Genomic DNA, 27,778 nt, shown 5'->3' with positions numbered 1-27,778 from the left:
CACGTACTATCAAAAAAATAGCTTAAATGTCAACACACATACTCCTGCCCAGTCTCTCATCTCTTTCCTCTGATGCCACGGTTCACACAGGTAACACCAACATGTTCACGGACGGGTTCAGTAGTAGTCGTGAAGGATGTGTCTGTCCGTGTGTGTTACATAAGAATGTGTGTGTGTGTGTGCGTGTCAACATTGTGTGTGCGCAATGTCATTGTGTGTGCATGATATCACTGTGTGTGTGATATCACTGTGTCTGTGTGAGATACTGTGTATGAGTATGTATGATATCACTGTGCGTATGACATCACTGTGTGCGGGATGTCAGTGTGTATATGCGTGATATCTGTGTGTGTGTGTGTGTGTGGCTCTCCTCTATGCTGCTGAAGTGAGCTTATGCTAAACCAGATGGATTACTCCATTAGACAGCTGTTTGAGATGGTGTGCTTCAACACACTGCCAGAGAGCAGTCACAACAGGAAGCAGACATGGCGGTGTTTGTGCAGAATGTGCTTGTGTGTATGTGTGTGTGTTGTGTTTCCTTGTTTGTGTTGACATTTCCGTCTAAATCAACCCGTCTCGTTTCACCAAACTTTCTCTCCGTTTTGTCTCCTTCTAGAGATCCTTCTCATCAATTTCTCCTTTTTCACTAACAGGCGCGCTAAATTAAACCTACGTTCATTTCAGTCGATTTATTCAAGGTTCATGTGGATGCAATTAGGATTGTGGCATGCTTTTAGAGCTATCATGGTCGGATGCTCAGTGGACTGGTGCCATTAGTGGTTGAGTCTTGTCTCTCCGTGGCTGTGCTTCCAAGTAAGCCTCTGACACTAGATTAAAGCCTGCTATCACACACACACATCTGGTGTCTTTCCTTTCATTACAACCAGTGTGTAAAGATCAAACTATGTTTCGACTTTATCAAACATCCATGTGACACTTCTTCTGTTTGCGCGTGAATCACAGTTCTTTTTTTTAATTTTACGATTGTTTAACTGATAAAAATCTTTCTTGTACGTGCTTGTATGCATTTTAATCGGTTAGGTGCTATTCTAAATACAGATTAGGTGAGGACATTGTATTAAGTTAACCTAAAACCGATCGATGTTAAGAAAACATTCGTGTTCTGCTCATACCCCTTTGATTTTCATTCGCCTCCCTGGCTGGTGTAATTGTGCACCAGTGTGTGTGTGTGTGTGTGTGTGTGTGAGTGTGCGTTTGTGTGTGTGCTCTGTCTCTAGTGTGGGAAGATGCTGCGTTCTCTCACTGGGAGTGGGAACTTGAAGACACGACACAAATGACTCAGTTTCCTTAAGTTCTGTGTTTGTGTTTGTGCTGTGTGTGCATGTGCATGAGAGACATCAAGGAGGCAGCCTTGCCAGGGATAGAGTCAACAGTAATCAGACCGCTCATGCTGATGCAGTAGTCGTCTGGTCAGTATCTATCTGTAGGCCTGGCCAGGTAAGATGTGCCCACCCCACAAATCTGACTGGTCATCATCACAAATCTAATTTGACTCTAAAATAACCCAGGAAATATAATTACAATAACATCCCTTTGGAAAGGCATGGTTTGCTGCCTGACTTTAGCGGCTATGAATCTATGTCACCCACTGCAATGTGAAAAGAGGCTGGACCATTTGAGCTGAGACAACATACAGATAAACTGACCAGAAAGCTAAAGCTGACAGCATTCAAACAACATTCACAAAGTGTCATTGCTCAGTGTTTGATTCATATAATGCAGTATTCATGAGCAAGTATTGATTTTTTTACAGGGGACAGAAAGAAAATAAGATACATAAAATTTGAAGCTCTATTCTCGGTTCTAGTACCACCACAGATCGCCATCCGGCCCCGGGACCAGATTGCAGCTCAGGGTCGCAGCGTAACCTTCCACTGTGGGACTACAGGGAACCCTCTGCCAGCCATCTTCTGGCAGAAAGAGGGAAGCCAGGTCAGAACGATCAATTATAAATAATGAGGCGATGAGAATCGCTGTCAGACAATACTATGTGTTTAAGCACAATATAATAAACTGTATTCGAATTTCTGGCAAATATTTTGACAGCGAGTGAGCTATGGGATTGGCTTTTTCAAACTTAACAGCCTATTATTTTGATTAGCAGCCACATTTGTTGCGTTTAGCGCCTTTTTTTTCCCTCCATTTTTCTCTTGATTGCCTGCACCCACAAAGACGCGCTCGCTGAGCAAATGAGGGGGAAGCGTGTTTGCATTTGGCTGAGAGATGCAAAGACAGATACGTGTTGCAAGGCATTATGGGTATGCGTTGGCGAAAACATTGCTGTTGTCGGTAGACAGAGTTGAACATCGAGGGAGTGGGTGAGAATGGGTGGGAGAAGGAATGTGGGAGGGGGAGGGGACTACATCAGGTGTGAGAGGAGCTGCCTTCCCCAGGGTAGAGGCACAGAAGCACAATGTTTAACACCTGCTTTATTTAACTATAAATATTGCTTCTTTTTTTTACTGCTCTCTTGCTCTTAAGATATCGTTAGAGAATCTTTTGGAAGCTGAGCTAGAAGTCCTCAGCTTGGTAAGTTAAGGTAAAGTTAGGTAGCAGGTCGTGGACTTGGGACTGTGGGTTCGATGGGTTGCTGGTCGCCTGTTTGTGATGCATTCAGCAGTAGTTTTTGGGATTATCTTGTGTCCTTATAACCCTGGCCTCCACTCACTCACTCTAAGCTTCTTATAAGAATGAAATGGATGGATATTTGTCCCTCCCTTCCCCCCGTCCACTGTCCTATCCCTCTTTTAAACTGCCAGGGATAACTTCAAACTTTCAAAACACCCCAAACAACCCATATAAAGTCAACACTACTTTCTGTTCTTGTTCTGTGTCAGACTGACGAAGCAGCTAATGAACACAGTGACGACCGTCTGATTCATCGCTTTGAACGAGTGGCGTTTGTCTGATTTGTGTTTGTTTCTCATTTACGTGTCTGTTTGTGTTTGTGTGAAGATGTTACTGTTCCCCGGACAGCCGCCCTCCCAGTCTGGCCGCTACTCTGTGTCGATGAGTGGGGAACTGACCATCACTGATGTCCATACAGAGGACTCAGGACGCTACATCTGCCAGGCCATCAGTGTGGCTGGAAGTGTGCTGACAAAGGCCTTGCTGGAGGTGGAGGGGGGTGAGTTTGCGGGGAGGGTAGAGGCAGGAGTTCAGTGGATAAGGTGTTATTGTAAACAACAAGACAACAGTCATTAACAGAGCTCTGCGCATTCTATCCTTTCACCCATAGGTCCTTCAGGGCGGCTTCCACCTATTATCCGTCAAGGCCCAACCAATCAGACTTTGTCTCTGGGGTCAGTTGCACAACTGCAGTGTAATGTGATAGGTGGGTCCTCGCTCAGGGTTTCGTGGGAAAAGGACGGGCAGAGGATTATAGGAGATGACCCCCGTGTGACAGTGATGGAGAACGGCACATTGCAGATCACTAAGCTAAAGGTGTGTAACGTGTGTGTGCGTGTGTGTGTACAGGTATGAAAATGTCTCAGATGTATGACCTCTTTGTTCTTGTGTGAGGATATGTGGGCGCGCCGCAATGCCTGAGGTCCTTCACACAACTACAAAACCTTCTCCCAGGGGGTGATTTATTTTCCATTTTAAGTGTCTTTGCCCTATTAAAATCAAGGTGAAATCGGTATTCAAAACCGATCCCTCCAGCGCAATTATGTGCCCAGGCCCTGTGTAATTGTATTGTTAATGAAGGGGTTTGTTTGTAAATGCAAATGCAAATGCATACTGCCCTGATGAAAGAGCAGTTACCCCCCCCACCCCCCCCCTGTGTTGCCGACTCACCTGCAGCGAGCATGGAGAGAGCAGAGCGAGGAGCTTCGTTTGGTTTAATTGACTGTGGCTATATGGATGATTAACAATCTCACAGCTTTTAATTAAATCTCAGGCTCAGCACTGGATGCCTCTTTCACACACACACACACACACACACACTGTGTCATGCTTAGAAGTTGTCCTCAGCATTTAGGCGAGGTCCAGTGCTTCGCTGATGCGGGAAAATCTGCCATGCCACTGCACTCGATGGAACAGAAGAGATGCATTAGCGTGGCATCCACAGAAAGACAGGTAGAGAAAAAGGAAGAATGGAGAGAGAGGATGAAGAGGGAGAGAGAGAGTGAGGAAGGAAGGAAGGGAGGGAGAAGAAGGAGGGTGAGAGAATTGAGCAAAAGAGAGAGGGAGAAACGGAGGGGTAAAGGCGGAGGGAGAGATGGAAGATGGGTCTAAAAATATTTAGCCTGCTCATGCCCCCTACCATCTTTAATATTTCAGAGCTGCTCAGACCAGCACAGGAAGTTCATATGCCCACATGTAGCCAGTCTTATCAACCAGAGGTCAGCACTCTGTCTGATCTCTTGCTTGTTTACAGCAGGCTGGCACGCTGCCAGTGCACTGTTAGTAACACCATTAGTGGCAGTGAGGCATTTGGGCATGTACCCAGGGTAAATGGAAGACGGGTGGAGCGTGCTACACAGCCTCAAGGGTAAAGAGATATATGAAGCTGATCGAGGCTGTTCTCAGCAGTCTCACTGCTGCTGTGGAGGGATCACTGTTCAATCACAAAGCGGCATTTTCGATAACGCTTGAAACTCGGCAAACGCTAAACTGCTGAGACTGAACATGAGGATTGCAGCAAAGCTGTAAATGAGGGAGTAAGTGATGGGTTATAGAGGAGAGATTATCAGGGACTCTGTCTGGGTTGGCTGGAACAGGAAGTACGCCTTGTGAGTCTTGAACCTTGTCATGAAAGGGAGCTGACGTTCCCCTCTGCGTTGCTAGGATACGGACTCGGGGACCTACGCGTGTGTGGTGTCCAGTGCTGCTGGAGAATCAAGCTGGAGAGGGACACTGACGATCAGAGGTACGGCACACACACACACTACAAGACACAGTCTAGTGTCTAGTAGCAATCTCTGTATGTGAATCTGAATTCCCTTTGCAGGTTATGACATACACAGATTAGAATAGCATATCCTATCGGGAAAACGATTTCAAATGTTATTGTATGGTGTACAATAACCCCCCCCCCCCCCTCCCTCTCCTGTCTCACAGATAATGGAGGTCCTTCGGTCTCTCGGGCATCTGAGTCTATCCAGTTACCAGGACCTCCCCAGAAACCTGTGGTGACGGAGGTGACTGAGAACACCGTCACCCTCACCTGGCAGTCCAACCCCCACGAGGGCGGAGATGCCGTCACCTCCTACATCATCGAGGCCTTCAGGTACAAAAGGGCTTTGAGTAGATGCCAGAAGTCTAGCATCTCTCTCTCTCAGGGTTTGCCTCTATGGGCCGGTCTGACCTGTCTGACTGCGTAAACTGTGTTTGGATGACTGTCCTGTGTTCAACTGTCAAGGGATGTCAACTGAGCTTGATATATTACACTGCAAATTCATAAACACTTGAGAGATGGGAAACTTTGAAATGACGCAAGATGAAACCGGACGATTCAGTGCGGCATGATTCTGCAGAGGACCAGTTATGGAGGTGGAGAACAATTGCTCCAGTGGTGCTGGCCTAGTCAGCATTGACCTGAGGTGCTGGGGGCAGCGGGCGCTCTGAGAGTTCTCATTACAGAGGCAGATGGAGGCCAGAGGCCTGAGGCAGACACACAGTCAACCAGACGCTGGGGAAGCAGGCGCCTGATTGGCACACAGACTGACAGCGCTGTTTTAGAGAGCGCGTTCCCAAGGGTGGCTGTTAGCTTCCTCCACCGTTGTCTTCAGAGGAGCCTTTAAATAGAACTGGATGGGAGGGAGTCCTATTATTCCTACACCAGGCCTGGAGGTGGAGAGGGGGATAGAAAGATGAGGGTATGGAGTAGAGGGCGACGCCACTCGGGGACTGGATGGGAACAGATAAGGGTTAGTTGTCATTCATCGTTCTTACTGACATTTCCAGTTGAAAAGTTCTGGAGAGTTCCGGTTCTTTGTGTGTGAGCTCTGTGACTAACACTGGTACTGTGATCTTCTCGATAACATCGTCCTTTAGGTATTGTTCCTTATTATGATATCACATTTCAGGGCTGCGCGAATGGCACAAAAGCAGTGATTGTTTTGCTGTATCTTTTAGCCAATCGGTCGGAAGTGTTTGGCAGACGGTGGCCGACCACGTGAAGCAAGAGAAGCACACCGTCACCAGCCTGTACCCCAACACAGTCTACCTGTTCATCGTCCGAGCAGTCAACTCCTATGGACTGAGTGACCCAAGCCCCATCTCTGAGCCTGTCAGGACGCAGGGTGAGGATGGACGACAGGACTAACCCATGTAGTCAGGTGACAGATGTCCCCTAGTGCTGAGATGGTGGGCTGGTGTGAGTGCGCTTGTCTCTGTTGTTTCAGATGGGAGCCCCACGGAGCAGGGCATGGACCACAGACAGGTGCAGAGGGAACTGGGTGAGGTGTCCGTCCACCTGCAAAAACCCATCGTACTGTCCCCCACCAGCGCCAGGATCTCCTGGACTGTGAGTAGTGAACATTTGTATTCGTTTAGCAGACGCTTTTGTCCAAAGCAACTTCCAAATTGCGCATGAAGAAAGTACAGCAGGAAATTGTTTTGGTGGTCAGACTCAAGGAACCGTCTGTATTTACTAGCCACATCTCAAAGTAACCTCATCTTAGTATACAAAAAATAAAACAACATCTGCATTACTTAAATGTACTGCATTATGTTCTGCATTATGTTCCAAAAGGAACCAACACATGAATGCAGGAAATACCGGAAAGCTCAGTACGTACAGATATCCACAGCACTTTGTGGTCCCTCAGGTGGGCCGTCTATCTCAGTTTGTCCAAGGATACAGGATATTGTACCGTACCATTGGCAGCGCCTGGTTGGTCCAGGATGTGGAAGCCACACCCGAGCTCAGCGCCGTCCTATCAGATCTCCGCATAGACACAGAGTATGAGGTCAAGATCCGCCCCTTCTTCAATGAGCTGCAGGGACTGGATAGTCCTATGGTACTGCTGCATATGCCTGAAGAGGGTAAGTTAATAAAAAATGAATGAATATTATGAATAAAATATGACATGTTTAAGTAAGTGTAGGAAATGTCGGATGTATACTTTTAGACATACTTACATACATATTTGCATTAAATATTTGAAATATTTATGTTAATACTGTAAACGTTTTCAGTTCCGAGTGAACCTCCACAAGCTGTGTCAGTGGTTCAGCTCACAAACAGCTCCAGCATCAGTGTATCCTGGGAGCCTCCCCCCCACAACCATCAGAGTGGTACAGTCCTGGAGTACAAGGTGAGACGGTTATTTAGTTACTCCTCCTGTTTACTTAAGAAGATAGATAACAGCAGAATTAGTCTGTGGGATGGTTTCAAACTCTGTGACTCTTGTTGCCAAAGATACTGTGTCAACACTGAGGACCATCTGAATACATGCCAATTTTAATCGGCCATTGGTAATTACTCACCAAGTCTCATCTGTTGTCAGCCTAGACATTTTTGTCTGATACAAAAGAAAACTCATCCTTTGGAATTGTAATGAGGGGAACACTGCCTCGCAGTCATCTGTCAGCTGGGAGAATGGAACACTGAGTGCTGGTTCCATGTGTTCCGTGAGAATCAAGTCCTGCCTCTCTCTGTTCTGAGCTCTGATTATCTTCCCACAACTGAAAAACAACCCAGCTCCCCAGCTTCAATAACCAAGACTCCTGATTCTCTGTGTGAAGAACCCTTGGTCCTGATTGCTGTCTGCCTTGTACGAGTCACCTGATCCCCCCCCCCCCCCCCCCCCCGATGCTGTATGCTGTCAGGTGTGGTGTCTGAACAGAGAAGGGGAGATGGAGAGCCAGATCAACCGGACAGTGGACGGAGCAGTACTTTCCATCCTGCTGACCGGGCTGTTGCCTGACGTCCAGTACAGTGTGGTGGTGGCGGCCGTCACGATCCTGGGGGTGGGAACACACAGCCCGCCTGTCCATCTGCTTCTCAGTGAGTCACACTCCATACCAACACCACCGTGCACCTTTTCCGGCTTCCATGGAAAGCATGTTGGGAGAAAGGGGTAGAGATCTGATATAGTAGTTGTGATGAATTATGAACACAGTCTGCTACCAGTTTCCTTTACACACCTCAGAATGTCAGTCCATTCATTGTGTCATTATCTGAATTTCTCCCGGCTCTCATGCAGACCCGTCATTGGACGGCCCTTCAGGCCCCTCGCCGAAGGACGGCAGCCCCAGCCTATCAGAGCAGATCACGGGCGTTGTCAGTCAGCCGGCCTTCATCGCGGGGCTGGGCGTGGCGTCGTGGCTGGTGCTCATGGGCTTCAGTGGTTGGCTGTACTGTCGTCATCGAAGGAGGAAGCAGCTAGGACACTACACCACCTCCTTCGCTTACACACCCGCAGGTACATTTACATTTATGCATTTAGCAGATGTTTTTATCCAAAGCGACTTCCAAGAGAGAGCTTTACAAAAGTGCATAGGTCACTGATCATAACAACGAGATAGCCCCAAATATTGCGGGTAGCCAAAACATGAAGCATACATTGTGAAAACCAAATAGATCAAAGGGAAGAACCATAACAGCATGTAGTTAAACAAGTTACAATTAAACAACATGAACCTCAAAAGTGCAAGGGTTTACCTGTGGAAAAAAAGCAAGAAACAAAAATATATTTCACAGGTAGGGGACGTCTCACACACTGAACGCCAATGAATTTAAACACTGCTAAACATAGTCTATTTCTACTTCTTACAACATTGTCTTGATAACAAGTCTGGTATGTTAACAGTGCTAGACAGCCTAGTTTTTGAATATTTCATATCTCCTGTATTATGCACCAACCTCATCCAGTACTGCACATTATCTTACAACCACTTTCAACATGTTCTTAAATTATTTCCTCAGACAGTGTATTTAAGATTATAGTTGCTTTAGTTTTTTTATATGGAATTCAAATTCCTGGTCTTAGTGTGTAATGTCCCAGTCTTATTTTGAGCGTACGCCTTTTAGTTAGCAAAATGTAGGTCGACAGCATGGCCTTAATGAAGGGACAATTTGAATTTGCATACTTAAACCTCAAGTGAGATGCACTGTTTTGTGGCCTTGAGGGTAGCCTATACTGTATCTTCATTTCTTTACAAAACAGTCCTGGGATGAAAGCCACCACTGTGTCAACCCTGATTTTAACACAGTAATGTTATTGCAGTGGGATTTTCTCATGGTGAAGGATCTGGTTTGATAAATGGAAGGTAAAAACCCAAATGTCACCTGGCCAACAAGTATTACAATAATTCCAACACCCCAGAAGGTCTGACCTGTTTTTGATTCTGATGGTCTCCCTCCCTGCTTAGGCCTGGGATGCTGGGCTCCAACATGGGGAATTACCCCTGGCTGGCTGACTCGTGGCCTGCTCCCACCTTAACACCCAACAACAAAGACACAGTCAACTGCTGCTCTGGAAAGCTGGACTCCACAGACAGATACTACAATGGTAAGACTTACAGTAAGTGACGCATCCTAAAGCTTACTTATAAGTGGCCACAATGAGAGAAACGCTCTTAAGATTAGATAACCTGGTTGTTTTTATTTGACTGCTGTGGCTGCCCTCCCTTAATTACGGCCTGTATTATATTAGACATTTTTTATTCTGTTATAAATAATTGTGTAATAGTGTATTATATATACAACTTGTCCAGCAGTTGGAATATCCAATTACTTGAACCAATCAGAGAAGTTCAACTCAGCACCCAACGACAGCCCCATCTACAGCACCATCAACACCACAGTGGACGAGAACCTGCAGTGTCTGCCCTACTATGACACCTACTCCAGCATGCCCTACACCCAGGGGCCAGACCCTTACACCAGCAGCCCCGTCCTGGCCAACACAGGCCTGAGTCTGGAGCAGGACCTGGACCAGTGGACCCTCCACTCTGGACACTCTGGATCCGACTACGCCAAGCTCCAGTACCCAAGGACAAGCAATGGTAACGGCATGATAATGGACACTTGTTCAGGTTGAAATGGTTGAATGTAATAACTATGTTCCTTTGCTCTATTTCTGGTATATATTTAGAGTATATTATTATATGAATATATTTTATAGAAATGTTGACTGCTTATATTTGTCTTCAGCTTGGTTCTGATGGTGCGTGTTTGTTACGGTGTGTCTCTACAGCCAGACTGGTTCAGCAGAGATCTATTGGGCCTCCATCCAAGCCTCTCAACTGGGAAGATGTGCTGTCTCTTCCACTGCCTGCCAGTAAGGAGATGAGTCATACCAAGAGAGACATGGATGAGAGGAGGCCAAGGTAATGCAGACCCAACCCCCCCACCACCTCCCACACACACACACTTACACAAACAGACAGCCTACCATGGGACAGCCTGTTAACTACAGCTGAGTGAACTAACCGCTCAGAGATCTAAGAGTGCTGAAGATGCTACTTAAAGCCCCTTTATCTCCGAACCTCACTGTCCTGTTCCTGCTGTGTCATTTTTTCGTCCTCTCAGACATCCTCCCTAAGTGGGGTGCGTTTAGGTTCACTGTTTCCGCTCTGTTTACCAGGTGATGGACCTGAACCACATGACAGAAAGTTAATGACGCCAGGGACCAAACCAGTGCTCTTGAGTAAACTGTAAAGAAGTTTATTATGGCAGCTGGGAGTTAAACCAGTCTTGCGGCTGTGGGGCGAGGGCAGCGCAGAGGCTGGCATCCCCTCTAACTGGTTCTGACAGATTAAATTGTAGACATAACTGGGGGGGGGGGGTGAGCTGCTCTGACTGGGCTGTGTCTTTGGTAATGACATTAGCCATCGTCTGACAGCCTGAATTAGCTTTCTCTGTTTTCAATGACATGTCCTCCATTAAATCCACCCGACGCTCACTTCTAGTCCTGACAACATAAAGCACCCCTGGTCTGTCTTATCTACTATAACCCTTTCCTTCTACAGTCCTTTCTTACATCCAACTCTGCGTTTTGTTAACTGAACTATTCTTCAACCTCCAGATGTGGGTGTTTACTTGTCTCAAAGACTCGTTCTGATGTTGAAATGTTGCCCAAGTAATTATTCTTTAGATCTCAGGTTTTATTCCACTCCCACTACTCTCCTTTGTCTTTTATAACACTGGCAGACATATACCCTGGTATCTAAACTGGATCCTCCAGTCCCATAGTAGTGTCTAACGTTGTGACTGTGCTCCCTGGCTGTGCTCTAGCTCTGACGAGGAGGACTGGTGCCCCCCCCTGCCAGCCAGGACGTACCTGATGGAAAGTTCCAGGGAGGAGCTCGCCAGCCTGGCTTCTGGAGGGGAGGAACTGAGCCAAACCCCTCCCTACAGCCTGCAGTCCACAGCCACACTCCCCCCTCCCTCACCTCAAGAAGAGACATGCCCCCATGCCGACATGAGGCTGCAGCACTTTGATCTGCTGGCACGCTATAGGTCAGCCTCCCAGGTGACCCAGTCCAACCCAAACTTGTTTGCCAATAAGGAGGCTCATGAAGGCGTTCTGCCTCACCACACCAACCAATGGGCTGATGCTTTCCAAGGGCATGGCATTGCTTCAGAGAGCAGTGGCAGAGGTTTGTTGTGCTTTCGTTTTGTGCATCTGAACATTGTGTCTTAAAACCAAAACAGAGTCATTGTTTGGCTTCACTTCCAAATATTACTTACCACCCTTTACGACAGCACAGCGATGTAGGCCCATGAATATTCACGGAGATCGTTTAAAAATCACTGAGATTATATAAGGAGAGTGTTTGTACATTAGAATCACATTCCATTTATTCTGAATTGCCTCGGTTTGCTTCGGTCCCTCTGAACCTCTTGGGCGTGACATCCCTGTTCTCTCCTGTCAGAACAATCTTCTCCCCCTGAGCCGGCGGCGTCACACGGCCACAGAACCAGGATCAAGAAGAGAGCCCCTCAGGACAGTCAGCACAGGAGAGAGCAGCACAACCAAGCAGGTACAACACCAGCCCCTCTACACTGATACTCCTGATGGACTGTATGGCTGTAGAATGTTGCTAATCAAAGAGCTGTCAAACCCACCATTCCGCCAGACCTGCCTCCTCCGCCAGCCCCGCCCCCGTCAGACAGCTCGCTGCAGCTTCTGGAAGAGTCACTGGGCAACAGCAGGAAGTTTGCGGACAGAGATAAGAGAGAGGGGGGCCTGCCCGCCATGCAGAGGAAGGGGGAGTACTCCTCGCCCCAGAAGAGAGGGGCGGCCAAGTGGTTGCCACAGGGTAGGTGTCTCAAGCTCATTTTCAACATAGATTTCTCAATATTGCCATAAAGAAGACCCCCCTCGTTATCAAACTGTGTTTGTTTGCACCGAACCAAAAAAGGCAGCAAACCCAGAATATCACACACAGCCTCCCTGTATGCGAAGTGGCGTCGGCGTTTAGTGTGTGTAGTCCTGCCATGCTGGCTCTCCTTTTACACAGACGTTATTGGGATCTTTAACTACCTCCCCTGCCGGCTTAATGCTGGTACAACAAACATAGAACTGCAAGGCTGCATAATGACAAAACATTCTCGCCTTGAACAGGCTCGGTAAAAGAGACTACTGACTACTAAAGACATGTCATAACACACAAAGCAAAAACCTGATTATTAGATATACTATCCACCGTGCATGATGTACAGGGAAAGCACATATTGTAGTGTACAGGCCAATATCTGGATTTTGTCTCTGAATCACGTTCATGCAAATCCCCCCTGGACTTAAAAGTCTCCATCAGCTTAAGCACACACATCCAGCAGCAATCCGCCGATCTCAACCCAGAGAGGTTGGGGAGGGGGTCCATTCTGACCCATCACTTAGGGTTTAACCCATATATATCCAGCTGCACTTTTGGGTGATTGGAGTCTTTTGTCATCTGCAGATACGGATGTAATCCAGTGCTGCCAGTCCAGCTTCCTCCCTAGGGGCCAGCTGTCAGCCTACGGGTCCCTGGGCAGAGGGGCTTCTCCACGGGCCTCCTCGGGGCCCAGGGCTCCTGGAGCGGGGAGGAGAAGGGACGAGGTGAGTCCAGACTCTCAATGTGCTCTTCTCACACAGGAAACACACGTGGTCTCAGCTCAGGAGGGGCCGTGTGCTCTGGTTGCTTGGAGGGGTCAGATGGCTGAGCGGTTAGGGAAGGGGGCTATTAATCAGAAGGTTGCTGGTTCGATTCCCGACCGTGCCAAAATGACGTTGTGTCTATGGGCAAGGCACTTCACCCTACTTGCCTCGGGGGAATGTCCCTTTACTTACTGTAAGTCGCTCTGGATAAGAGCGTCTGCTAAATGACTAAATGTAAATGGATAATAGGGTCAGGTCGGGTGTGTGTGTGTGTGTGTGTGGGTCTTGCATGGTCTTAATCAGTGTGTGATTGGTACAGGCAGCGAGCCAGAACACACATTAACCCATGGGGCCATCGTTAAGTTTTCCACCTGTCACTGGGCTTATAGTCTTGTGATCTTGAACAGCAAAGTTTATCCGACGTGTTGACATTCATACCTTAAATAGGATTTGAGATGTTTTCACATCTTTTCATAGATAATTGAGGGTAGGCATTCAAATGAATGTTTTCACAGTTGTCTCAGGAATGTCAGTGGAAATAATAGGAGCAAACCAGAACTCTCACAGTGTTCCTGTGGCTAAGCTTCCGCTAAATTACACTGTCAGTGTTAGGATTAGTCCTTGGCTCCAGTCCCAGCGCTGATTGTGTTGGATGTTTGTTTGCTTTCAGAACCTCATATAGATGGAGGCAGATTATGTGACACGACAGTCTCTTTCTTCTTCTCCTTCCTCCCACTTCACTGATCATCAGCCTGTTGCCATGGTATCAAAGAACAACTGAAGATGAAGCATTAAGGCCTGACACCTGCCTTTTCATTATTGTTTTAATGTTGCCTAATGTTTGTTTTCATGTTTTTTTTCTCTATTTAATTATTTATTCATTATTTATGTGACATTTCGCCCTTCGTCAATATGTACATAGACGTCTTTGATAACTTTTTATTGATATGATCTACATTAAAGAAAGAGAATATTGTATTTTGAGAAAACAAAAATGTCATCAGTGAGTCTGTATTATTCTGAAGATATTCGAATGTACCTTATGTTTACATGTTAACCCCAAAACCATGATGATGTTTGTTTTACGCGAGACAAGAAAATATAAAGCAGATGAGTTAACAAAACCTTTTGAGTTAGACGTGTGTGTGTGTGTGTGTGTGTGTGTGCACATAATGTACGTGTGTGTGTGTTGGTTTACAGTTTCTCTCTGTAATTGTGGAGTCAGCTTCCTGCTTATTCTGTACCAAAGGTGTGTGAACCAGTACCCTTGTTAAACATCCTTTAATTTATTCTGCCATGATTTTGAAAAAAGATCAATAAAACATTTGTTACTCTGACAGTGTCTGAAACATTTATTATCTAAATATGACTTTTGTTTGGTAATGTCTTATCAGACAGAACAGAGAGCCGTGTTTTACAAAACACATTTTCAACAGTAAGCTCTACTGTAGCGTTGGTTTGTGTTGTGAGGGGAGAAAGAGAGGGCCTGTCTGTGGCAGGCTGCAAAATCAGTTGTTTGGCTTGGAGCATCAGAATGGAGAAGGGCATGCGTGCGATGTCACACTCCACCTGTGACATTCTATCCCCAGGTAAACTGCTTCCTGCTTGGCAAATAAAAATAGTATTTTCGCTGGCTTCAGGTAAACAGTGTTGGTTTTAGATGAGGTAACAGGGCAGGAGCACTGTGCCTGTTTGCTTAGTTTAATGTCCACCAAGAACAACAGTATTATCCATTTAATTTGCGGTAGGCTCATTGTTTTTTAAATATTGCAATGTCTGTTTGTTCCATGGATTCCGTTCCCCCCCCCCCCCCTCACACACGCCCCTTCCCCCCCAAAATGTAATATTATTAAACATACACCATACTCAGCATCCCAGCACCGGACTCAAACAGATATAGCAGTATAAAAATATAACTAAATCTGGCCTTGCTCTGCTCGTTCTGTTCAGTCTGCAGAACCTGTTTTTGTTTGGTTTGTATTTCTACTGTAGTGAACTGATAATGATGAGGAGGATGATGGGATTTAATAAAAGCAAGAGCGATCCGTTATTGTATATAGTCATCACTATATCAAATACATAATACATACAGACAGTATAATAAGCGTTCGGTTACTACTATGCTGATGTTTAATACCCTAAAATTACTGGTAAACGACAGGATTATGAAAATGATTGGATGTATTTTTGATATGATTATGATATGATGCAATGGCCGAATAGAACTTCCACTGCAGCCTTAATCATTAAAATCATATTTTTGTGTTTCATTGGTGGATGACGAGATTATAGATTTAGGGAAAGTGATTTAATGAACTTCTTGTAATGGTACATACAGCACTATAAACAAAAGATCCCAGAAATACTTCCTATGTAGAGAGGCAGTTTCTTCTGTTGCCGAAATTAAGTCTTGAATTTATTTTACCTCAAATAATATTGGAAATACTTATGTGGATTACAATGGATTTTTATTTGTATTCTTAAAGAAAGTTTACAGATTAGACAACTGAAGAACATGTTGGAACAGGTTCCATACGTCCATTTTAGCAGCTAGGTAGAAAGCGCCATCTAGTGACGACATTGAGAACTTACTACTTCATGGTCTTTCTCTGGTAATACCAGTGTATGCAAACACACCACAATCAAACATCTCAGGTTGTGGTTTTGTGACATTGCTTGTTACACTCAAAATAACCTTTGTTTCATTGACAACAGATGTTTCAACACACCTGACACCAGTAAAATAATTTTGATTGATTTTGATCCTTCTTGTCAAAGATTCAGTAATGGAGGTATTCATTTAATAAGGGCAATGCATTAATTATGTATGAAAATGTTATAAATAATTCATCATAATCATGACACCGTGTCTACATCCATACCTGTACAATTAAATTCCGAATGCATGAAAATATAATCTATATTGTAATCTAAATTATGCTAACATGAACAATATATTGTTGAATAGCATACATTTTCTATTTAGAATAAACTATGTGAACGTTGCATTAGTTTGAGCCTGTTGCAGAACGGATGTCCACTGTGGATGATAGTGCAGCACTGTGAATTGAAACCCCCATGTCATCAGTATTACTGAGACTTGCAAATGCTTTCATAGTTTTGTTTTTTCAGCAGATTCCATAAACCACTAACCTCATTCTCTGTGATTGGTGGTGGCTCAGCGTGCATCATTGTTCTACTTGGCCGTTTGTTCACTGGGGTTCCTACACACAAACAAAACTTTCCTGACAGCCTGGGCAATATTGGGCTCTGGAGTGCTTTAACAATCCCCTGAATTATTGGAATCTCCCACTTTTTCCAGAAACAGGATCAATAAAGGTAGGTTATCTATGGTTAAACAAAGAATGTGATGTGCGATTCTATTTAAAGTTGTATTGGGAATGTTGATGTTAAGTAGGATTAACAGCCTCAAATATGTTATGCATAATATGCTGTGCTTAGGGGGGAAATATTCTCCTATTATTAGTCCAGAGCCAGTGTCACTAACTGCATCTGTGTGCGCCAGTGTGTTTGGCAGCATGTACAGCTTCATGGGAGGAGGATTGTTCTGCGCTGGGATAGGAAACATACTCCTCGTGGTCTCCACAGCAACGGACTACTGGATGCAGTACCGTCATTCCAACAACTACATGCACCAGGGCCTGTGGCGTTACTGTGTGCCAGGGAAATGTATGACACACACAGACAGCATTGGTAAGAAAAACATGGTTACACACGACAGCTGCGGTCTCTGTCCTCCCGTCATGCCGACGGGAGGACCTGAGTCATCTGGAGGGGTTGCTCATCTCAGTCCTGATGCTGCAGTTGCACTGTTCAATAAGGTCTAAACCCTCGAGTATAATCTCCAGGGTCACTGCCCTAACACAGGAACGTATCCCTAAAGCACTGACAGCAAACAGCGGTCTCCAGATGGTCATGATGAATAATGTAATGAGAACATCCTATAATTGATGATTGGAGATATCGGCGAGCTACAAAGACTTGCTCTCTGTGTGCCCTCATTAGCGTACTGGGATGCCACCCGTGCCTTCATGATCCTGTCCCTGCTGGCCTGTTTCATTGGCATTGTGATCGGAGTCATGGCCTTCATCCACTACTCCTCTTTTGATGGGTTTGACAAGACCTTCGCAGCCGGCATCCTCTTCTTCATCTCCTGTGAGTACTTCCTAATCCCTGTGGTCAGCAACTCCATCTCAGGTCCTCGTAGTGATGTCATCGGAAGTGACGGGACTTTGTCATCTGCAGGTTTCTTTGTGCTGCTGGCGATGGCTGTCTACACAGGGGTGACGGTGAATTACTACGGTAAACGCTATGGGAACTGGAGATTCTCCTGGTCTTACATCATGGGCTGGGTGTCCGTGGTGCTGACGTTCTTCTCAGGTAAGTTTATCTGCTGTGATGTCACAGTCTGGAAGGTTCTTAGCAAACTTAGACCAACAGATCACCATTCAAGTGCCTACAATATTACTTCAATGTATTTGATTATACCCACGTTCACTGAATATCTGACTTTTTTCTTTTGAAAGGTATATTTTACATGTGTGCCTACCGGATGCACGAATGCCCAAGAAACTCCAACTCACGCTGATCTGCCAATTCCACCCCATGAATAGCTCTCTATCAAATGACTTTGAGAACTCTGTCACCACTGTTATCTGGGTTTACACACAGACATAATATCCTGTTTAACTGACCTGAAAAATATAATAAATGGGTGTACCACAGTGTTTGTTTGTCATATATAAAATGTGTCAAGATCAAAAGGATTATGATACACAAGTTTGAATGCCAGCCTAGAATTTGAAAGACCCTTTATTTATATTTGCTCAAACAGGAAGCTGGAAATACAATTCAGCCACATTTCAGGCTGTGAATGTTAAACGTGAATAGTTTAAACCACAAACAATTCACATGTAAGCAAAGGACCCGTCAACCTAAGGTCACCGTCAAGTTGCTGTTTTCAGCACACAAAAATGTATGACCCAAAACAAAGTGATAGATGTGCAAACTGTGAGATAAATAATGGTCCAGCACATTCCATGGCTTAAGCTAAACTTGATGGATGTTTCACAGAAACGCTGGGAATGACTAATCAACTTCCTCGATAGTTGGTCCAGAAGATCCACCTCCTCCAGGGGCACCCCCAGCCCCTGGGAAGCCCCCTGGCATGCCCCCTGGCATCCCTCCAGGCATGCCCCCTGGCATCCCTCCAGGCATGCCCTCTGGCATCCCTCCAGAGCCCTGATACAGCTTGGTGATGATGGGGTTACACACCTTCTCCAACTCCTTCTGATGGTCCTCAAACTCCTCCTTCTCCGCAGACTACAGAAGGAAGAGACATAGAAATGTAAAAAAGAGATGATGGATGAGCCAATCCCATCTCAACTACAAGAGTCCCTGCTGTGTTTATCCAACAAGTCCAACCCCATACCTGGTTCTTGTCCAGCCAGCTGATGACCTCATTGCACTTGTCGAGGATCTTCTGTTTGTCCTCGTCGCTGATCTTGCCTGCCAGTTTCTCGTCCTCCACGGTGGACTTCATGTTGAAGGCGTAGGACTCCAAGGCGTTCTTGGAGGAGACCTTGTCTCTCTGGACATCGTCCTCTGCTTTGTACTTGTCGGCTTCCTGGACCATGCGCTCGATGTCCTCCTTGCTCAGACGACCTGTCCAGGGACACAAGAGACAGAGCTCCATGGTTACAAGACTTCTGGAAGAGGAATCTGTTACGAGATGTGTATAATACTGGACGCACAAACATTGTCACCAATCTGAGTTTGGGTCAATGTTTGAGAAGCCGTTTACCTTTGTCGTTGGTGATGGTGATCTTGTTCTCCTTGCCGGTGCTCTTGTCAGCGGCCGACACGTTCATGATGCCGTTGGCGTCAATATCGAAGGTCACCTCGATCTGGGGGACCCCCCTGGGCGCGGGCGGGATGCCGATTAGCTCAAACTTCCCAAGGAGGTTATTGTCCTTGGTCATGGCTCGCTCGCCCTCATACACCTGATAAACACAAGATCCTGTTAGAAGAAAGTCCTACTATTCCAGTTAATACATGAATATAAATCTAAGTTGGGCCATTGAGATTGTTCAAATCCAAACTACAGCATTTTGGTTAGTAAATGTTTTTCCCCCTGTTCACACCTGGATGAGCACGCCAGGCTGGTTGTCAGAGTAGGTGGTGAAGGTCTGGGTCTGCTTGGTGGGGATGGTGGTGTTCCTCTTGATGAGGACGGTCATGACCCCGCCGGCTGTCTCGATGCCCAGGGACAGGGGGGTGACGTCCAGCAGAAGCAGGTCCTGCACGTTCTCAGACTTGTCACCTGACAAGATGGCTGCCTGCACAGCTGTTTAACACAAAAAGAATCACTTAGGTAAATATCACAGGATTTACATTAAATTATGTCTGAACAGCACAACAGATGAGGAAAGAGGCAGAAAAGGAAAAAGGTAAAAACTTTGGGATTCTAACCTGCACCATATGCCACAGCCTCATCAGGATTGATACTCTTATTGAGTTCCTTCCCATTAAAGAAGTCCTGAAGCAGCTTTTGGATCTTGGGGATGCGAGTGGAGCCTCCGACCAGGACAATGTCATGGACCTGGGCCTTGTCCATCTTAGCGTCCCTCAAGGACTTCTCCACTGGGTCCAGGGTGCCTCTGAACAAGTCTGCGTTCAGCTCCTCAAAGCGGGCTCTGGTGATGGAGGTGTAGAAGTCAACCCCCTCGTACAGGGAGTCGATCTCGATGCTGGCCTGGGTGCTGGAGGACAGGGTGCGCTTGGCGCGCTCGCATGCGGTTCTCAGACGACGCACAGCCCTCTTGTTGTCGCTGATGTCCTTTTTGTACTTGCGCTTGAACTCGGAGATGAAGTGGTTAACCATGCGGCTGTCAAAGTCCTCCCCGCCCAGGTGAGTGTCTCCTGCTGTGGACTTGACCTCAAAGATGCCGTCCTCAATGGTCAGAATTGACACATCGAAAGTGCCGCCACCCAGATCAAAGATGAGGACGTTCCTCTCAGCCCCAACCTGAAAATCAATCAATATCAACTTAAGTAATCGTGTTATTACTGCACAGTACTGTAAAAGGTCTGTCTTGCATCATACTCAGGTATTTAACAGAGGGGTAGAGTCAGCGAATTAACCTTCTTGTCGAGGCCGTAGGCGATCGCAGCAGCGGTGGGCTCGTTGATGATGCGGAGGACGTTGAGCCCTGAGATGGTCCCGGCATCTTTAGTGGCCTGGCGCTGGGAGTCGTTGAAGTAGGCTGGCACTGTTACGACGGCACTGGACACAGTCTACAGGACGAAAACATAAGAATATTGTATGGGATCAGTCTTTATCAACTTTTGAGAAATTATAATGTGATCTACATTAAAGAGATAATGACAATAGTATTCTGAATGGTTAAACCAGTAGGTTGAATTATGGCCTCACTTTTCCCAGGTAGGCCTCGGCAATCTCCTTCATCTTGACCAGCACCATGGAGGAGATCTCCTCAGGGTAGAAGGCCTTTGTTTCCCCCTTGTACTCCACCTGGACCTTGGGTCGGGTTGAGTCATTTATGACAGTGAAGGGCCAATGTTTCATGTCTGACTGGACCACGCCATCATCAAAACGCCTTCCAATAAGTCTCTTTGCATCTGAGGGGAGATGACAAAAGCTATAATGATTCCCTTGTTAATACCCCACAAGTTAGTTGATCAATTGACCTATTACAAAATGTCTTACCAAAGACTGTATTGGTGGGGTTCATGGCTACTTGGTTCTTGGCAGCATCCCCAATTAGCCTCTCTGAGTCGGTGAATGCCACGTAGCTGGGTGTGGTCCTGTTGCCCTGGTCATTGGCAATGATCTCCACCTTGCCATGTTGGAACACGCCCACACAGGAGTAGGTGGTGCCTAGGTCAATGCCAACGGCTGGTCCTTTCGACATGGCTGCTGAATAAGATTCCACACAACAGAAGTCGTCTCTTAATCATTAGTTACGGGTTTAAAAACAAATTATATATTGCTGAGCTGACCATTTAGCGAACATGTTACGTTTTTGTCAGTAGTAATTCCAATGACACAGTGGTTAGAATTGTCCAGCATTGGATTGCTTACCCTCGGTAAATGCTATTTTAAGAACATAAGTCTCACTGAATGACCCCAGCACCTGTTCAATTCTCAACTGTCTATTTCGCAATAGAGCGTTTCCACAGCAAACAGCAGCAACTGACATAATGGCACTGCTAAAACCATCCTTACGTCGACTCAGGAATATCAGGCTTTTTTTTTTGCAGCTTGAAATGACTAAATGTAGACCATTTAAAATACAAATATCATAATACAACATTTTAACTAAGTAAACTTAACAAGTAAACACTGTGCCACAAATAAATAAATCAAGTCCTTGTTATCGTATCGGTAGCGAGCTAGCGTATTACCGGTAGGCCTACACTAGTGCGCGTCTTCAGGAGATCCAGCTGGAACATTCGATCTGCTTCTCCCTCATTCTCGTTTCTTTCGGTTTCTAGCTAGCTTGCTAACGCGACTTTAGCCATTTGTCAGTGCACCTTTCCTTGAAGCACCACCAACAATAGGTGGACATTTCCACAATAACACCTTACAATTCAAGTTATGATCCACAATTAGTATGATTGCTGTGTATATAGCGAGACAAGTGAGTGGAGTGATGACAGTTGCTGTCAAGTTTAGCTAGCTATAGGGTTAGATGCACTCAGCATCATAGAACCTCGCTCAAGTTTAGAAACGGACTCATTTATTCACTAGACTTAGCTACAGTGCCTTTCACTTCTAGCTAGATATTTTGAAATTAGGAGCCGCATATACTGTAATAAAGTTGCTCAAAAATAAGGTTTCTCTGAACAAAATACTCGAGTCTAGCTAGTGCTACAGTACAAGTGGGCCTACTTATCAAGCGAGCAAGCTCTAGCTAGCTGTACAATAAGAATAACACAACTGTAATCCATAAATATGTTCGCATATAGCTAACTAGAGCTAGTGCTAATTTGAAATAAAATATTATTTTACTAACCTGTACTGTATAGCAATATAACTCGCAGTTTAGCGGATTAAAAAGCGTCCCTCCGATTCTTCAACTGCGTGTGAGCCTGAATTTCGCAAGCCTGTCTTTTCTTTGACAGATGAAGAACTCTCTAGAAAAAGGGAGAGCGTTCTGACCAATCAAGTGCGAACCACTTCGTAAGTACCACAAAGGAACCAATTAAACCTTTTCACCCTACCATCTCTATGTCTGACGATAAAAAAATGCTATAGCAGTTTCTAGATGTTTATTTTTATTATTGATTTAATTGAATTAAATACAGTAATACGACAACCATACGTAGGCCTATGCAAACATCTTGCGTGTGTTTGGTGTGTGAGAGGGGACGTCTTGATTTTTCTAGTTGCCTTAAAAGAGTAGGTAACCACCAGTATTATTCTTCATACAATTGCAAATATCCATAGACACCATTGTCTATTGTTGTACTGCGGCTATTGTTGTACAGCGGCTATTGTTGTACTGTGAGTGATACATTCTTTCATGGAGATCCATCACAGCAGAAAAACAAACACACCCCTGTCAATTACGGCCCATATGGACTACATCTCAGAAGAGATAAGATGTACATTTTGTGGTGGAACAAAGACAGTTAAGGATCTGCTCAAGAGGGTGACTCATCATAGGTCAAGAGCTGTGGATTTCTTTTGTATCTGTGGAACACTGTTAGGAGTTCAGGCTTGCCAGAATGACTTGTACTGACAGTATAATTCAGTAAATGCAGACAGAAAGGTTCTAGATCTAGGTGTGTGTAAGAGACAAATCATAAGTGTGATAGAATGTGAGAGATAACATTAACAATAGCACTATAAATAGTAAGGTTTGTGGATTGTATTTTTAGTTTTTTAAGGGGATATTTTCAACAACACAGACCTGGGATGTTTAGACAAACAAAGCCATATCCAATACTAATTTGTCACTGGATACCTTAGCAGTAACATTGCATTCTTCTTTTTAGGTTGTACTCACATTGTGCATCCTCCCAGGGACCTAGGATAGTTAAATGTCCCTTTCATGTTAGGGTACAAAAGAGTCAGGGCTTAGCCCAGAAAGGTGTGTCTTTTATTCTGTGAGAGAACTAAATCGGGGTTCTACACACGACTTAAAGCCTGAGGCCACCACAAAGCGTTTCCATTACCGAATGAGTATACTGTGTTGAAGAACAATAACTTTCTTATCGCTAAAAATGGGCAGTACAATATGTGCGTGCATTACCTAGCACATATCTTTTTGTCTATTAGGACAAAGTATACTGTTGGAAATAAATGAAAAATGAGAGACAAAGGCTTACCAAAGGTACACAGTCCTTTACACAACATACTAGCAATTTACATCTAACCTAATTTGACCCTGCACACCTCCTGTTTCTTGTACGAAGATAACTTTATATGGACTTTAAATAAAAGAAAAAATACTTTAAAAAACAGCAATTTACCAACAAGGAATTGTGATTGCAGTAAGTAAGAAAATGTTTATTTGTGAAAAACATCTATGTTAATGTCAGCCAGTCTTCAGCCATCCCAAGACTATCTTCAAGTAAAGCATTCAACGTCTCTTAAATATTGTTAATTTTAATACAGCCCATTCTCTGAAGTACTTTAATTTAAAAAATGTGCATGATTAAATATTAATCCTTATCTATGCTGGGAAATACATTGATACAAATAGAAAAATCGGTTAAATATGGACTTTTCTGGTCATGTAATATGAGCAAGGATCCATTTTGCAGTCCAGCCCAATATCATGATGTTTTCACTATCTCATGTTACCCTTTTGTTTGAGATATTCCCTCTCACGCCCCTCAATTCATGTTATCTCAGTATAAATAAAGGTAGCTAGAAGCAAAGGTATCGTAGCGTCAGAGAAAGATGAAGACCTACAGGTGAGTCTATACAACCAGTGGACTTGTAGTTTATTGCTATCCTGTGTAAAGTTTTTCTATGTTTTAGGTATTTTTCACAGAATTACCATCAATATTTGTGTGGGGCAAGAACATTCAAGTTTTCCATATAAATACATTTGTTAATGGCTCATTTTAGCAGTCCGACGATATACAACATTTCATAGTAACTTATTTGACATGAGGTAAATTCACCAGCAATAGGTCAAACCAAGTTCATCTGTTAATAGGAGGTCAGGTGGCTGAGCGGTTAGGGAATCAGGCTAGTAATCAGAAGGTTGCCAGTTCGATTCCCGGCCGTGCCAAATGACGTTGTGTCCTTGGGCAAGGCACTTCACCCTACTTGCCTCGGGGGGAATGTCCCTGTACTTACTGTAAGTCGCTCTGGATAAGAGCGTCTGCTAAATGACTAAATGTAAATATATAAATATATTGATATGTTGTTAGATGTATGACCCTTAAGGCAGAGTTTTGCTGGACACTGTTAGGTCCAAGAGTAATGTTATTTTAGATTGTCTCTTCATAAAAGGCTTGGGTGAATGCCTTGGTCTCAATTGTCTGTGCTATTTTCTTCCAGACTAAGAACAATGTGGGGTCCTGTACTTGTGTACTATCTGGGCCTAATTCTGTGGTGTGAGGCCCAGACCTTATGCAACACACATTCGACATTCAGAGCACCATGTTAGTAAAAAACTTTATACATTTTACTTCAAACATATTTAATCTTAATCACTATTAGAATTAGGTTCTGTCATATTTATTGTTTGTGTCCTTAACTATATTTGTTGTTTGTTTTTCATTTCTCTGTACTTTCATTATCCACAGTGAACTCTGACATAAAGGTGACATGTGGCACGGATTATATGGAGATGAGCATCTTTCTTTGCCCTGTCTACTTTGGTGGATATAATTCCTCTCTGATGGCCCTTAATGCAATGTTCTACAACTCGGAGTGTCGTGGCATTCCAGACTGGACTGCTGACCCACCAATCCTGAAATTTAATCTCTCGATCACTGCAAATGCTATGACAGTTTGCAAGAACAATTTTAAGGTATTTATTTACAGAGATAAAAGGAAAACTGACTGATATATTATTGAATAGCATCAAACCTATGAAAATAAACTTTTATTTTCATTTTTATCCTTGAACAGGTGACTAGTGAAGTTGGGACTGGGGTCTTCGCCGACTTCTCCAGTGTCCAGTATGTCAATATATCTGGTATAATCAACTCCCTAGATCCCAGTGCTGGTACCATCACCTACCGTCAGCAGATCATGTACTTGTTCTCCTGTCGGTACCCTCTCCAGTACTTGGTCAACAACACTGAAGTGGCTGTGTGAGTAGGCTAATCACAAACATTTATGACTATCTCCCAACTACTTTTAGCTGTACAAACTATTCCTACTATGATGTGAACTCTAATTGGCTTCATTTCATCACAGATCTGGCGTGAGTCTTGCAGTTAGAGACAATAACGGCAGCTTTATTAGCACACTGAGTATGCAGCTATACAGTGTAAGTATACATCACATTTCCTGCATGTAGGATACTGTATGGTGGACAAAGGGAATACAAAACACATAGGAGTTCAGACATGTACATTGGTTGCTAATAGTTTCTTTCTTCTGTGGAACAGAATACAAACTTTACTCAGGCACTCATTGTCCCTGAGAGTGGGATCAATTTGAAGACCAGGATATTTGTGGGGGTGAAAGCTACAAATCTAACTGAAAGGTATGGTTGATGCCACTACATGTACAGTAAGACGTACACCACTGTTGGACAACTCAAACTTGTAATTGAGAGTCAAACATATGAATCGACAGCCTAATTGCCGTGATATAGTATCCCTTTGTCAAATTGTAAAGGTTCAATGTGATGCTGGACCGATGCTATGCCACAACAAGTCCTATTCCCACAACAAACAGCACCTATTATGATCTCTTTGTCGGGTGAGTCATTCATTGTGTCATACTATACACCTTTTGTGTAGTTTCGGAAATGTTAAACTCTGATGATTCCTATTCAAGCTTGGTGTCTGGCCTCTCTAAATTAGCATGTGACGTGTTCCTCATGTTTCTTCTAAGGTGTAACCGTGATGGACAGACAAAGGTTGAAGTAAATGGAGTGTCTCAAAAAGCATACTTCTCCTTTGAGGCCTTCCGTTTTGTGCAGCACAAGAACATGACTGTCTCCACCTTCTACCTCCACTGTGTAACCCGCCTCTGCGAGGTGTCAACCTGCAATGCCTTACTTCCTGTAAGTATAGTTATACCACGCCATCCACTTAACCAGTCTAATAAACCCAAACTGTAGCATACTAAACATAGAGAACGGTTTATTTCTGAGGCCACCATATTACATTTCATTTATGTGAATAAACTGAAGTGTTCCTAACAATTAACCACACAGAACTGCTCTGCCGGAGCCAGGAGAAGGAGGGAGACTCAAGGCAGCCAGGGTGGGTCGGCTGACAGTGTTGCCACTGTGACCGCCGGCCCCATTTTGACCAGAGTGGACAACGGTAATAGTGATACTGTGGTCTGTTGGACCTTCATGATGGATCTATAAGAGAGAGTTTTGAGTTGATCTCAGTCTCAGAGGAATAACTAAACATTTTCTGGTTTCCCTTCCCTACAGGAAGTCCAGAGGGTGCTGCTGCTTACTGTAAGGCTTTTTACCCCATGTGATTCATAAAATTGTGATCTTTGTGTTAGATAACATTTCCTAAAATACGTGAATACGGTCATATCTAACACATTTGTTGTTGGTCTGTGTGCTTCTCCTGAGTGTGTCTGCTGATATTTGTATGGTTCTCTTTTACTTGACTCTTTCAGCTGCCTCCACCCAGTCTGAAGGCAGCTCCATGGTCGCTGTGGCGGTCATCATAGCAGTGCTTGTTGTCATTTGCGTGGCCATGGCTGTGTTCATTGGCTTGGCCAAGAGGAGGAAATGGATAAACATTCACTGACCAGGGGCAGGACCTCTAGTCAGCAGCAGCCAGTGGGAGATCACTGGAGTGCTTAGGACGTCTGTTGTGAAAATGTAGAGGAAGCTCATAAGCAGAATGAGTAGAGAAAGGCTATTAAGACCATATGAACACCACGTGGAGAGTGGTGGGATGGAAGGAGGGATATTACGCTAAACTTCATACACTTAAATTTTTACATGCAGTATACGCTATAGAGATGTGCCAAAGCAGCAGTGCTCAATGCATGCACATATTCATCATATTCATATATATAGTTCAACATAATAGAATAAGGAGTGTGCCCATTATATATGATTATTGCTCCATGCTAGCATTGCTTTTTCTACATAATCATTTGCAGTTACAGATTATTAAAGTATTTTATGAATTTATTTTTGCCTTTCCTTTGTTGTGTTTCATACTACAGATACTTTTGAATGTAGAATGGTGAAGTTGTTGTAGGTGTTTCTAAATATTATATAAAGTGGTCTTTCACCAACACAAACCAAAAAATTGGAGCGCGCTCTTTGCTATATCTTATCTCTCCACTAGATGGTGTCTTTGATTCACTGCTTCCGTTCCAAAACTCCTCAATCACATCTGAAGTAGTCCAGCCCTGTGGGGTCCCTACCGGATGTTATGCAAAATGAGACACATACATCTGGTTGTTTATAATTGAAAAATATTTTATTCCGTTTGTGGTTAATTCAGTTTAAGGCGTGCATTTAATTTATAAGAAATTCTGTAAAGAAAATCAA

The 27,778-nt window shown here is 44.4% G+C and overlaps 4 protein-coding genes across 8 annotated transcripts in view; 3 read left to right on the top strand and 1 right to left on the bottom strand.

Moving 5' to 3' along the window:
* The window catches only part of LOC134029264 (roundabout homolog 2-like), a 28,487-nt gene extending 14,089 nt beyond the window's left edge, over nucleotides 1-14,398 (top strand). The window contains exons 7-26 of one of the 3 annotated variants that reach the window (XM_062473332.1): nucleotides 1,829-1,953; nucleotides 2,977-3,148; nucleotides 3,260-3,465; nucleotides 4,813-4,894; nucleotides 5,086-5,254; nucleotides 6,103-6,269; nucleotides 6,372-6,493; nucleotides 6,798-7,014; nucleotides 7,168-7,286; nucleotides 7,801-7,978; nucleotides 8,178-8,396; nucleotides 9,201-9,243; nucleotides 9,346-9,485; nucleotides 9,694-9,981; nucleotides 10,173-10,305; nucleotides 11,213-11,577; nucleotides 11,854-11,961; nucleotides 12,058-12,240; nucleotides 12,883-13,022; nucleotides 13,732-14,398. In XM_062473332.1, coding sequence (XP_062329316.1) covers nucleotides 1,829-1,953; nucleotides 2,977-3,148; nucleotides 3,260-3,465; nucleotides 4,813-4,894; nucleotides 5,086-5,254; nucleotides 6,103-6,269; nucleotides 6,372-6,493; nucleotides 6,798-7,014; nucleotides 7,168-7,286; nucleotides 7,801-7,978; nucleotides 8,178-8,396; nucleotides 9,201-9,243; nucleotides 9,346-9,485; nucleotides 9,694-9,981; nucleotides 10,173-10,305; nucleotides 11,213-11,577; nucleotides 11,854-11,961; nucleotides 12,058-12,240; nucleotides 12,883-13,022; nucleotides 13,732-13,743 — 3,188 coding nt within the window. In that variant the 3' untranslated portion in view covers nucleotides 13,744-14,398. Of the gene's footprint in view, nucleotides 1-1,828; nucleotides 1,954-2,976; nucleotides 3,149-3,259; nucleotides 3,466-4,812; nucleotides 4,895-5,085; nucleotides 5,255-6,102; nucleotides 6,270-6,371; nucleotides 6,494-6,797; nucleotides 7,015-7,167; nucleotides 7,287-7,800; nucleotides 7,979-8,177; nucleotides 8,397-9,200; nucleotides 9,244-9,345; nucleotides 9,498-9,690; nucleotides 9,982-10,172; nucleotides 10,306-11,212; nucleotides 11,578-11,853; nucleotides 11,962-12,057; nucleotides 12,241-12,882; nucleotides 13,023-13,731 lie in introns of all 3 variants that reach the window. The other 2 variants (XM_062473331.1, XM_062473330.1) reach the window with 2 other exon arrangements.
* A 1,846-nt stretch (nucleotides 14,399-16,244) lies between these two features.
* On the top strand, nucleotides 16,245-17,806 carry lim2.3 (lens intrinsic membrane protein 2.3). Its single transcript, XM_062473756.1, has 5 exons — nucleotides 16,245-16,400; nucleotides 16,588-16,775; nucleotides 17,088-17,237; nucleotides 17,328-17,462; nucleotides 17,609-17,806. Exons 2-5 carry the CDS (start codon nucleotides 16,601-16,603, stop codon nucleotides 17,668-17,670), a joined length of 522 nt encoding a protein of 173 aa, XP_062329740.1. The 5' UTR covers nucleotides 16,245-16,400; nucleotides 16,588-16,600; the 3' UTR covers nucleotides 17,671-17,806.
* A 70-nt stretch (nucleotides 17,807-17,876) lies between these two features.
* On the bottom strand, nucleotides 17,877-22,275 carry hspa8b (heat shock protein family A (Hsp70) member 8b). 3 transcript variants are annotated; one of them, XM_062473754.1, is made up of 9 exons: nucleotides 22,122-22,275; nucleotides 20,812-21,034; nucleotides 20,518-20,723; nucleotides 20,226-20,378; nucleotides 19,554-20,109; nucleotides 19,226-19,428; nucleotides 18,886-19,084; nucleotides 18,514-18,746; nucleotides 17,877-18,404 (listed from the first exon to the last, which is right to left on the bottom strand). In XM_062473754.1, the coding sequence occupies exons 2-9, from the start codon at nucleotides 21,014-21,016 to the stop codon at nucleotides 18,171-18,173; spliced, it is 1,989 nt and encodes a 662-aa protein (XP_062329738.1). In that variant the 5' UTR covers nucleotides 21,017-21,034; nucleotides 22,122-22,275; the 3' UTR covers nucleotides 17,877-18,170. The 3 variants fall into 3 exon arrangements, with proteins under 3 accessions (XP_062329738.1, XP_062329736.1, XP_062329739.1); XM_062473752.1 differs by having other exon boundaries at nucleotides 20,812-21,046; nucleotides 22,134-22,273; XM_062473755.1 differs by having other exon boundaries at nucleotides 20,812-21,021; nucleotides 22,121-22,264.
* A 1,725-nt stretch (nucleotides 22,276-24,000) lies between these two features.
* On the top strand, nucleotides 24,001-27,410 carry si:dkey-4p15.5 (zona pellucida-like domain-containing protein 1). Its single transcript, XM_062472892.1, has 10 exons — nucleotides 24,001-24,029; nucleotides 24,625-24,728; nucleotides 24,873-25,099; nucleotides 25,201-25,385; nucleotides 25,492-25,564; nucleotides 25,686-25,783; nucleotides 25,918-26,001; nucleotides 26,137-26,308; nucleotides 26,462-26,592; nucleotides 26,879-27,410. Exons 1-10 carry the CDS (start codon nucleotides 24,016-24,018, stop codon nucleotides 27,018-27,020), a joined length of 1,230 nt encoding a protein of 409 aa, XP_062328876.1. The 5' UTR covers nucleotides 24,001-24,015; the 3' UTR covers nucleotides 27,021-27,410.
* The last annotated feature ends 368 nt before the right edge of the window (nucleotides 27,411-27,778 follow it).

Source organism: Osmerus eperlanus, chromosome 11 (genome assembly GCF_963692335.1).
Source record: "Osmerus eperlanus chromosome 11, fOsmEpe2.1, whole genome shotgun sequence".
Classification (NCBI taxonomy): Eukaryota; Metazoa; Chordata; class Actinopteri; order Osmeriformes; family Osmeridae; genus Osmerus; species Osmerus eperlanus.
This window is presented reverse-complemented; position numbering and strand designations above follow the sequence as displayed.

Coding starts and splice junctions, on each gene's coding strand:
- lim2.3 (XM_062473756.1), top strand. CDS start 16,601: ATGTACAGCTTCATGGGAGGAGGATTGTTCTGCGCTGGGATAGGAAAC. Junction 16,776..17,087: donor GACACACACAGACAGCATTG/GTAAGAAAAACA, acceptor TGCCCTCATTAG/CGTACTGGGATGCCACCCGT. Junction 17,463..17,608: donor GGTGCTGACGTTCTTCTCAG/GTAAGTTTATCT, acceptor TTCTTTTGAAAG/GTATATTTTACATGTGTGCC.
- hspa8b (XM_062473754.1), bottom strand. CDS start 21,016: ATGTCGAAAGGACCAGCCGTTGGCATTGACCTAGGCACCACCTACTCC. Junction 20,724..20,811: donor CCCCACCAATACAGTCTTTG/GTAAGACATTTT, acceptor ATCTCCCCTCAG/ATGCAAAGAGACTTATTGGA. Junction 19,085..19,225: donor AGCCTGGCGTGCTCATCCAG/GTGTGAACAGGG, acceptor TGTGTTTATCAG/GTGTATGAGGGCGAGCGAGC.
- si:dkey-4p15.5 (XM_062472892.1), top strand. Junction 25,565..25,685: donor TGAGTATGCAGCTATACAGT/GTAAGTATACAT, acceptor TCTGTGGAACAG/AATACAAACTTTACTCAGGC. Junction 26,002..26,136: donor TATTATGATCTCTTTGTCGG/GTGAGTCATTCA, acceptor GTTTCTTCTAAG/GTGTAACCGTGATGGACAGA.